Source organism: Pinus tabuliformis, chromosome 6 (genome assembly GCF_031772625.1).
Source record: "Pinus tabuliformis cultivar Carrire ecotype Pingquan chromosome 6, CPIR1, whole genome shotgun sequence".
NCBI classification, from domain to species: domain Eukaryota; kingdom Viridiplantae; phylum Streptophyta; class Pinopsida; order Pinales; family Pinaceae; genus Pinus; species Pinus tabuliformis.
In genome coordinates, this window is record NC_142292.1 from 1,736,116,633 (window position 1) to 1,736,128,738 (window position 12,106).

Sequence of the window (12,106 nt, forward strand, 5' to 3'; positions counted from 1 at the left end):
AATCACTTCCAAAACGGGTTTGGCAACGGCCAACTACAGGCTTTAAATTCCATTGAGGTTAAAATCTATTATTCCCACAAAGCAAATCACATAGCCATGAAAGGTCTCGAGACCAATCAAAAGCTAACAATATTAAACGCTTTATAGACCTATGTACCTTTAACACGGGGATGCTATTGCCAAAAGCTGACACAACAGAATATTGTCCTTCACATGCGCTTGACAATACAAAAGATGAGCAGAAACATAACCTCTAGCATCTAAATTAGGAGGAGAAATAACAGTCCAACTATACCAGATTGATATTCACCGACCTACTAGAGTCTCCAAATGGCCCGCCTGTTCAGAAATTCCAAGTCGGAGAATTCAACCTCTCCGCAATAGGAAGGCTACACCAACTTTAATTAGGAAATACAGCACCATAAGCCTAACAACAAATTCTTGGGAGGCACTCCGTACTAGGGTATTCATGTGTGTTGATTCAAATTCAATGATAAACACGACCAAATGAGAAAACCAATTGGACCTCGTAGTCAATTGGATGGGTCGTTGTTTTTAATACCCAAAAATAAAAAGGCATGGAACATCCTGGTCCAGGGTCCACGGGGAAGAGATCATGAAAATCTTCTGAAATGGATCACCAACACGGAGCATTTATACATGGCATCAAATTAAAATTCACGTAGTTGAGAAAATGGGACCCGAATTGGAAGCGATAACCATTTTCAAGATATAACGAACAATTAGTAATGCAATGCCTGTACAAAGAATCCAAGAAAAAAGTCTTCAATATTAGTTTCCACTCAGAAACTTTGTCATAGATTTTGCCACGAGGCAGATGGCATGTTTCCTTTTTCAACTGCACAATAAATCATTTTCATTCCTTCAGCAACTTGCGATGTAAACATTTGAAAGAATAATTGGTTTCCAATCGTACAGCAGTTATCAATGGAAGCATTAGAAGTAAACAACCGGAAAGGCCTACATTTCAAATCCATGACGGTAGGAGATAGTATACATTTTTCTTAAAAGATCACAAATGCAAGAGGATCCTGATTCACTGAAGATTAATGGTGAAACTCCCAAAACTGATCCCCTCAATCATGAGAATCAATACACTTGTCCCGCAGTGTAATAAAATTTACTTGCTCTTTTTGTTATCTCCATCGTTACCAACATTTTGAATTTGAAGCTCCAGCCCTAACAGCTACCCTTCCTGCAGCAGTCCTCGTAACCTGCTCAACCATGGCATTTTCACCTGTGGAAGAGACGTTATCTTCGAGTAAGCCATCCACCCCCTCGTCCTTCTTATCCTCTCCTCCAAAACCAAACTCGTTCACGCGTTTCTTATCAACTGGGTATATCCATCGCTGATATAGATAGATAAGGAAGATGACATCTGCAGAAAAATTTGAAGACCAAAACATAAGCAAGGTATGAAGGTAGTAAGAACCAAAAGATAAAAGATTAATAAAAAACAAAACAAAACAAACAAAAAACAAAAAATTGTCGTTTAGGAAAACGAATATTTAAACTTTATATTTACCATCACGGAAAACTGAGAGGCGGTGCAATATGGGCATCTTGATCACAAATGCAAACAAATCATCGATAATCGTATTGAGAAATTTGTATGTCATCTGTCGCCAGGGCAAATGAGCAACAGACTTCAACTTGTAGTTTATAAACAACTGAGGGCACATCATGATAAAACCTGCAAATACCCAACTTACGGTTAGAATCACTCTTATAAAATGAAATATGTAAAATCGTCCAATACAAACAAGAGAAGTTCACAGGGGAGCCCATTCTGACAAATCCCACGAAATCAGCTAGGATAAACTAAATTGAACCAAACTTTGGTAGACTTACCAAACATGTACACACAACTTGTCAATGAAGACAAGATCCACGAGTACCAACTCTTGTGCCGCTCATATTTTAGTGAGTAAAGCGCCGAGCATCCTACGAGAACGAAAAGAACATAGGAAAGGTATTTCATCGCCATGTCATCATATTCCTTTGTCTTGTTAGTATATGTCTCGTGATCCCTAAACTTCAACCGTGGAAAACGTCCACTCCGATCCACCTGGCAAAGCAAAGAACTAGAATTTAACAGTATAGAAATAAGCTAAAATAGAAACGACTGTAAAGGGTGATAAATAATTGTGTAAAATTGAGTTCACATATATAATATGAACGTATGAACCAGATTTGACTTACGAGTCAAAAAGATTATTCTCAAGCAAGGAGATCAAACTCGGGAATTGTAATCTGGCACCCTATCTAGTATTTCCCAACAGCAGAGAGACGATAACATGGAGATTATGATGTAGCAGCGGCTATTATTTAACTCCAGAATCCCTTTCTGGAAGAAATTGTTGGGACAACAGTTTATGACAAAATAAAATTATTCTAGGTGGTGCTCTTAATTTCATAGTTAAGACAATTGACATATGGGGAAAGGAAACTCTACTAGAGACGACCCGTTGGCTAATTTCCTTCTACAAAAATTTAAGGAAGCGAGTTTAGCGGATGTTGAGTCTATAAAATGCAGTACTACTTGGTGGAATTTATGGATAGCCAAAAGGCTTGAAAGATGTTTGGTGTTGAAAGCAACTATGAATGATTCCAAAAGGTTTACATATTCAACTAGTTGGGAGGGAACCCTATACATCTCCCAATTCTACTAATGTAAAAAAGCAAGATAGTAAGCCTCCTAGCTCCTTGAAATATCATTCCAAGTGGCTTGGAGATGAAAAGGAATTTAGTTAATAACAAAAATGGTTAGGTTATGATGCCTCATTAAAGGAATCAACTAGTCTACGATTATCAACAAATCTCAATAGATATAAGAAAGCAATTTCCAACTGGACACGTGTAAAAAAATGATGATCAAGCCCAGATCTATATGGAATGTCCAATTGCAGCCATATATAAGCACAAGACTTGTAAAAGTATTTTGTTGAAGATGTAAAAAATAACCTCCAAAATATGGAGAACCAAGGAGGAAGTTGTTGGAAGGAAAGGAAGCTCGAGGGTATGGAGATGAAGGCTGAAGGAATTTAGTTAAAAACAAAAATGGAGCTCAAGGGTATGGAGATGAAGGCTGAAGGAATTTAGTTAAAAACAAAAATGGTTAAGTTATGATGCCTCATTAAAGGAATCAACTAGTCTACGATTATCAACAAATCTCAATAGATATAAGAAAGCAATTTCCAACTGGACACGTGTAAAAAAATGATGATCAAGCCCAGATCTATATGGAATGTCCAATTGCAGCCATATATATGCACAAGACTTGTAAATGTATTTTGTTGAAGATGTAAAAAATAACCTCCAAAATATAGAAAACCAAGGAGGAAGTTGTTGGAAGGAAAGGAAGCTCAAGGGTAGGGCCTTGTAAATAGCCGATGGTGATGAAAATACTAAGTATTTTTGTAATTATGCTAATCAACGAAAAAAATATGAACACTACATGGGAAATGCAATAAGAAGGTAATAAAGCGAGATCCTTTAAGAAGATAGTTGAGTTGAACGTATTTCATTTCAATTCGGTTTCCTGAATGCAACACTCTAACCTACAAATTGGACGTAAGGTTATGAAGTTGGATAGATCTGACTACCTTTATCTAAGACATATCCTAATTCACATAGGGTTTTGAGTGCAAATGGTAAACTAGATAATCGATTGCTTAGCATACGTGTGTGTGTGTATTGTAGTTTTAATCAATGAAATGCTTCAAGTTTCTTTAGGCTTTCTACAGGACCAAGGCAAGGAATCCCTTTATCCTTCTCACTCATTTTAATCATAGATTAAGGTTTAAGCACATCCATCTTAAACGCAAAATGACCCAGGAACTGGATCTTTGAATGCTTCAAAAATACAAAATATTTTTATCTAATACATTACTTTCAATAGGATGGAGGAGAAGTAGGTCAGCGGGATTATGCGGGTATTTCCACACTAGAAGGTGCATTTTCAAGGAAATTTGAAATATTTTGAACTATTTGGCTTCTTCTTGAAGCCAAATGACTGTACAAAACAAGAGTAAAAATGGATGATTAAGAAGATTGAAAACAGAACCAAAAGGGGTGTCAAAAATAATAACACCAAATGTTTCAAATTCGTGTGGAATGGCAAGCGTGAGAAAAACGGTGTTCCTTTCACTAAATCTAAACTTTTACAAGACCAAAGGAAACAAAACATAGGGACATAAAACATATTCATCATTTTAGAAAGGCATTAGCTGCCAAAATTTTGTGGAGTTAAATATTTGGGGGGGCCAATGTGGAGCCCACTGATAATTCATAAGATCTTCAATCCTCTTACTGTGGAGTGGATAAAGAAAGAAAACAAATCCATGCCTAATATCATATATGTCAATATTTTGGAAAACCCCAATTGCCTTTCCCACAGACCGCAAATTGGTTAGAGCGAAAAGTTGGTAATGGAATGACAGTTAAGATAGGGGCAGAGCCCAGGGTTAGTGGAGAGGCCTTCAAGCTTCCCAAGCAACTAATTGATTGCTAGCATAGTCGAGGAATATTTCCACTGAATCAATCAATTGATTTAACAAACACTGCTATATGGCAACAAGGTTGAAAGAGGGGTGACATGTTGAGTGACAAAGAGAAAGCACAATCGAAAGGGTTTGTAGATCAATTTAAGAAATGTGACATCCAACTGAGGGATGTTTTAATTTGGTTGAGTAATCCCTACCAAGGGGAATACACCTGTTTGTAGGGTCATCCCAATGTGAGGTGGAATGGTGGCGAAGTGCATCATGGAAATTAAAAGCTCCACTTAAATCCAAGGTATATGTGGCTTGTACTTACCAATATTATACTTGGAGAACTCAAAATAATATAGATTTGGCACAACGCACTATACTCTACGTAAACAAGCCTATGAAACCATTGAACACCTTCAAAATTTATTACAATTATGCTAGCAAAGTCTAAACAGAAATGGAGTTTGACAAGTTGTGGAAGAGGCCGGCAGGGCCAAACAGTTAATGAGTTCCTAGAGACTCAAATGGGGAACAATAAAAGCTTTTTATGTGCTTTTATTAATGATGTCTTGGGTAACTTGGCTCACCAAAAGTTCTGATAGCTTTCATGAAAGTATATCCCAACATTTCAGTATGTTTCACAGATTCAATCCTTATTTGAATTCATCAAAATTCAAGAAAAAATTCAAACACCCCACGTAGTAATGCATCCACATATTGATAAGATGGGGACCTACGGTTATTTTGTTGGAGCTAGACAAGATCCAAGTTCCAACAATCTGTGTCTGGCACATACGGACGTTTACTTTTTGAGAAAAACCATTTTATAAATTTTAAAATGGAGCAGAGAGTGGGTTCTAACTTCTAACACACAATTTTTCTAACTTCTAACACACAATTTTAAAACTTGAACTCGACCCAAAAATCGATTGAGGGTCAACTCGAATTCATCCATGTGACTCAGATTGGTTGGAATTTAATGATGTGGTTTACTAAAAAAATATAAAATATTTGAATTTTGATGAAATTGAATTAAATGATATGGTTTACTAAAAAAAATACATAAAATACTTAAATTTTAATGAAAAATAGATTTCAAAGATTCCAAACCGTGAGACACTAAATATTCAAGGCATGTTCATGTACAACACCATGTAATGGTGAATATATCAGAATGACACAAGTGCAATACATATCAAAAACAAAAAAGAATAATCAATGATGTTCGGAATGGCCTCTGCAGTTCAAGAAGCATGCTACAAGCTATTGGCCTCCTACAAAACATTGATCAACATGATCATTCATCAAACTCATCACCACTACTAGAAATGGGATCCTTGGAATGAGCTACAAGATCATGCTCTAGCTCAGAGTCTTGGGCAATGTGTTTCTTCACAAATTACAGGTTGGACCTATACACACATGATCTAGAGATCTTGTGTGATTAGTTACACTTCAACATGTTGACCTAGGTTGACATTGATGTCGAAGAGACAGGAGCAAGGCCATCAGGATAGCCAAGCCATAAGCAAGAGTTTGTTAACGGAAGAGTTAACAAAGGAGCCATATCAAAGCAATCGCCTATGCTTAAGAGTACTGCAGAATATCAGAGCAAGAGAGGCATATAGGAAAACGCAGAAGCCATCAAGGTATAAAAGACATTGGAGGAGCCATAGGAGGAGGAGCATCACATGTAATACATGCCAAGAAGAACCGAGAGGAAGAAGTCATCAAAAGAGGAGTTAACATATTAAAGGAGGCAAAACAGAGCTATCAGAGCTACAGGAGGAGTATTGCAGAATACAAAAACAGAGAGGAGCAAACAGAGCTATCGGAGAAGCAAACAGAGCCATGTGAGGAGCAATACAGAGCTATCGGAGGCATATCAAGATTATCGGGAGCAATACATATATTGATGCCAAAGAGCGGAATATATATATGTGTGTGTGTGTGTGTGTGTGTGTGTGAAAGAGTTAAAGGAGGCGAAGTTTACATGTATATGCAATATACACTATCGGAGGCGGAGTTTACATGTATATCGATATACACTATCGGTATATATATCGAAGTATAGAGGCGGCAAATATATATATATATATCGGCGATATTGTAATCGGCGGGTTCTACAATGAGCCACTACCCGAAACCCCCGACAGCGATATATATGTGCGAACCCGATGACATATATGTCCGAGTGTATAAACAGGTGAAGTCCGCTAAGTGTGTCGAAGCATGGTTTTTTAGTGTATTTCATATATTCGAGCTTTAAGCCTTGCCACGTTAAAACATGTGAAATGCGATGTATATATATATATATATAAACATGTGAAATGCGATAGATATATATATATAACTGTGATATGTTGCGGACCCGCTGCAACATTATGGAAGGCTTTATTGTTATATCGCATTCGCCCTATCTGTACTCGCATATCGCAATACACAAAGGGTTGTCACTCCTGCAAGCGTCGATTGCAATGTATGTTGCAGACCCGATGCAACATTGCAGTTTGATTTAATATCATATTGCATCCGCCGGTGGATCGGCCATCGAGCATCGGGAAGCTGCGACTGCCGATTGCGATTACACAGCAAAACCCGATGCAGTTATAAATGCGGTGTAATAAATTTGAAGTCCGGCCTTTATCGTTTCGGTCGTTTTTTCCATGTATTCCTGTGTATTTCAAAAATTGTATTGCCCGAGGTTTTTGAAGGCCAGAATGCATAAACAACGGTTCCAATAGTTCAGGAGGCCTGAACGATGACGATTGCGATTGCAGTGGTGACGTGGCATGTGGGGCCTTCCATATTGCTACAGTCTCTCCATTAAACAATAAATTCTTGTGTATGCCTATTATCATTGAAAAAGGGGCTCTGTTACAGTTTTAATATGCAACATGTTTTCTTTGTGTATTTCGGTCCTCTCTTATGAATTTACATGTCCCTGGAGTGTTGGTGAACTCGAAGAGACAGAGGAAGCCGAAAGCCGGGAAGCCGAAGGATCAAGCGAGGCAGAGGAAACTACAGCGACTGAGGAGGAAGCCAAAGAGCCAATGGAAAGAGGAAATCGACGATCAGAGTCATCAAGAAGATACAAAAACAAAGAACAAGGAAAGTGGAAGTGTTGTTGAAAAAAGCTGGAGGAAACAGAGGCAACTGTAGGGTCCCGCAGAACAGAAAAGGGCCAAAGGACAAGACAAGAGGCATTCGAAGGGTGAGCTTCTCAGCTAACCGTGTTACCTTGTGAAAGGGTTAATCAGGTACACAATGTAGTTTGTAGAACAATTTTGGGATGTAATAAATAAAGTTTTATCTGACATTGTTTGAAGGAGAAGTAGCCAGCAAAGAAGCAATCATGCTGAAGCATTTACTGTGACAGTGAGAACAGATGCTACAGAAAGTTGGTTCTTATGTAGAGCTTAGTGCAGCTAATAGTGGACTCACTAAAGTTGTGTGGAGACATTATTAGAGGTCATGAAGGCTATTGGAGACTTTGTGTGGACAATATGAAGAGTTGTAAAGACTCCTTCACAAGAAGACTGGTTGTCATTGATGTTGTAGCATGAAGACTACAATGAAGCGGTAAATAGACAGAACTCAGTAAAGAAGAGTTCTGAGAGCAAAACATTACTATCAAACATGCTTTGACAAGATTGGGTCGGAACCCTTGGAGTTGGTGCCTCAGTAAGAAGGATTGGAATCCTTGGGATGATGCCTCAGAAGTAAGAAGGATTGGAGTCCTTGGGGTTGATGCCTCAGAAGTAGGAAGAATTGGTGTCCTTGGGACTAGTGTCTCAGGAACTGGAAGGATTGAAGTCCTTGGGAGTTGGTGCTCCTAAGTCCAAGATTGTTGCCTTAGCAAAACAGAGTTGGAGCTCTGGAGGTTGGAGCCTCACAAAAGTCCAAGTTGGTGCTTGGCAACAGATTGCAACCATTTATATATTGCAAAGATTATATTAATAAAAGCATTGATACTTCTTGTTCATCTTGTGTTCTGAATATAAAAGTTTTTAACTGGTAAAATAATAGTTGAAAAAGAAACACTGATTCACCCCCCCCCCCAATATTTCCAACACAACACACTTCTCATAAAAATCCTTATGAATATATTGACAAATTCGAATGTTTGTTAGTCTGAGCTCCCTATCAATGCACACTTTTGTCACTCACTACTTGGTTGAATCATGACAATCACGATGGCATTATATCACCCGACAGGGAAATAATGGTTTCATCATAAAAGATCAATTAATATGTTTTCTTTATTTCAAGCATAAGCATTATGTTACTTATAGCTTTAGCGATGTCCTCGATCAAAGAAATCCATGACAATTACTATGACAATCTTGACATAAAGGATCACTCTTAGAAAACATAACACAATGGCCATTGCTTCCAAATCAAGATATTTAAAATTTAATTTACAGTTTACTTCCATTTTTTACTCTAAAGATGACTTGTATTTTTCAGCATTTTAATGTCCAGGTTTTTGTATTATTTTAATGTAACACTGAAGGGATACATTACACACACAAGGACTTGGACCAATAAATGAGACATTGAAAGTTATATAATAAAGAAGACATTGAAAGTTAGATAAAGAGTGCAAGCGAAGTATCCGCTATTTTTGACAAGGCTTCAAAAGGTAATCCTAGCACAATGGGGACATGAAGCACAATACTAGAATCAAGAGACAATTTGTGGCAAAAACTATTTAAGGAACTTGGAACCACCATCAACAATGATATTGAGAATGGATCACATATTCCAAGGGATTCAGCTGCTAAAAAACCTCAAGTAAGGGAAGGTCATAGTCATTGGAGATTCCATGATATAATTCACCCCTACATTATGAAATACCTCTGTCGTCCCCCTCTTTGGTCCAAATATTTTCTAGAACATCTCTTATGTATAACCATTTTGAGTATGCACATAGAATAGAAGTTCAAATGCACATGCTAAGGAATACACAAATGAGTAAAAAATAGCAATAGAAACAAATGAGGATGGATGGAGATGTAAAATGTGATCTCTAATTTCTAAGCAAAGCTTTCATATAGGGTTGATGCGCATGGAACACAACGCAATGATGGAACAGATGAGCATGTGGACTAGGGTTTATGCAAATAAGCAAATGACTACACTTTTCAGTAATTATGGACTAAGGTCTACACAAACAGTTATTCAATTAATAGATTTGAAGGTGAGTCGCATAGATTGTGTAGTTTGTTAAATGAGGTACATAAATTTGATGGTTAGTTGAGGATTAGTTATAAGGAATGACCCTTGGTTGGCACGAGTGGGGAAGACGGAAATGACCTTTGGCTGGTGCAACTTGCAAGTGATGAAGACAATATTTTGGTTGGCTATGGTTGGGATTTTCAGTTATCATTGACAATAGTTTTTATTCTTAAAGATATATTTGATTGACAAAGGTGTAACAATATTAGAATTGTTTATCAAATCTCTCTCAACAGTATTATGAGGTTATGAACATTCTCTCTCTACAGTCTCTCTTGAGAGAGATGGATCTTTGCGATTTTGAGCATCTTTTTTCTCCACGATGCAACTGAACAAATCTGTGGTAATGAATGGAAAACACTAAATGGAAAGGAAGGATCTCTTATGACTAAACAAAAATTATGGAGAAGCTCATGGCTATGAATTTGATGAGAGAGATTCCTATAGATTGAATCAAAACCAAGTTGTGCGGAGTTAGGGTTCTAAGAAGATTAATGAAAATTGATATCTATGAGAAAAGCTAAAGACATAAAGAAACAATGGAGGATGAAATTTAGCTCATGGACTAATCAAAGGACAGTGGACTCACCTTCTACATCAGGCCAATGTCAATGTAATGCATGGAGCTGATGTAGAAGCGTTGGCCTCATTGGTTTCAAAGAGGGTCAAATTTCTCCTAACAGTCATTTTTTCCTTCCATGTTGATTATGAAGGGTGGACCAAGGTTGTGGTGGAGCACCCCACCCCCTGGGAACTCGCTCTTGAAGCAGAGCGCACTCCCTAAAAAAGGTTTCACTCCCTGCCAATTCAGGAGTGATAGAGGGAGCTATTGAAGATTGGTAACAATAATTTGGCCCTAGTGTTGATATGTAGTTCATGGTAATGTTAAAGTCTTCAAGTAAAAGTGACATTCTCCTTTATCTTTCATTTTCATCATTTTACTTAAATTTTTAACATTACCATAAAATGACTTCGAATCTTTGAGAGTGGTTCCGACCTCATTGGATTTCATATGGAGAAAGTAGAATTTTAGATCTCACTCAAAATCCAGCAGACTTGTCATTTTTTCAAGATTTCAGGATTGGGGGGATTGCAATGCTTCCATTGGATTTTGTCATGTACTAGAGTATGGAACTTGTATTTAATCAAGAGCAACAAGCCCTCTATGCGGAGGAGACTCCTAATAATCAAGAGCACCTAAGGTAATAGTGTATGGAACTTGTATTTAATCAGGAGCACCAAGGTCGTTCGACTATGCAGGAGGAGACTCCCAATAAAGCACGAAACAAGAAATTAGAAATTTCTCGTGGCAAGAGGGCCAAGCATTAAATGATAGATTTACTTGTCTTTTCCAATTTCTAGTACTTTTTATAACTATTGACTCTTTCTATTTATTACGGTATTTTTTGTAAACAATATATGACAATTTAAGTTTGAAGTCGGCATTTATAACTCATTGGTAATGAATTATGATTATGATGCTTCGTGAAAGTTGAAAGTTGAAACGTTTCATTTCATTTTAGATATTCTTTGTTACTGTTTGGTTACTTGGTTATGGTAATGGTTACAAGCACAAGTTACAACTTTTATGATCAATGATGATAAATGTTATATATTGAATTTTGAAAGTTTGACTATCGATATGTTGTGTGTTACTAACTTGTGGACGTGGTTGATGAAGATTACAACTTCTAGATGATTGATGTTATATGGTTCAATCCATGTTTTTATGTTTTTTATATCTAATTCATCATTCTACATGCTTTTGTTGACATATATGCTTCAAAATATATAAAAATTCACTCCTGATTCTTTCCCGAACCAGGAGCTTTTGAAAATGTCACTACCTGCTCCCGCTTCCACTCCCAAGGGGTGGACCCCACATGAATGCTTTTTATTGTTAGGTGATTTTCACAAGGGGCCATTACTCCCATCATCGATATCAGTCATTTTGACTTTTACACTCAAAGGGATCCATACACTATTATGAGCAGGGAAAATTTTCGGGGCTAATATTCACCCATGGGCTAATTTTCTATACTTTTTCCAAAAAAATGATTCGCAGCTTCCATTTTTGGAAAATGATTCGCCCAAATTTTATAGAATGAAATTATTTTACCCTAAAAATCGCCAAACAATTATATATATACTATCTAAAAATATTATAAATTTGAATATTTTTATAAAAATATCTCCAAACATTTTATAGATTTCATATTATGGACTAGTGGGATTTGCCAAGGTTTCTAAACTTTAAGATAAATTTCCATCCTTGAAATTTTCCCTGATTATGAGTAAAGTGTTTGTGGGGGAGAAACTAGAACTTGCAAAGTTACTCGCTCAAGGTCCTA

At 37.1% G+C, this 12,106-nt stretch overlaps 1 protein-coding gene across 1 annotated transcript in view; it reads right to left on the minus strand.

Moving 5' to 3' along the window:
- Window positions 1–761: 761 nt before the first annotated feature.
- The window catches only part of LOC149265827 (uncharacterized), a 38,124-nt gene continuing 26,779 nt past the window's right edge, over window positions 762–12,106 (minus strand). The window contains 4 exon segments of the mRNA XM_089429797.1: window positions 762–1,180; window positions 1,182–1,399; window positions 1,547–1,714; window positions 1,873–2,089. Of these exon segments, the coding sequence (XP_089285923.1) occupies window positions 1,142–1,180; window positions 1,182–1,399; window positions 1,547–1,714; window positions 1,873–2,089 (642 nt within the window). The 3' untranslated portion in view covers window positions 762–1,141.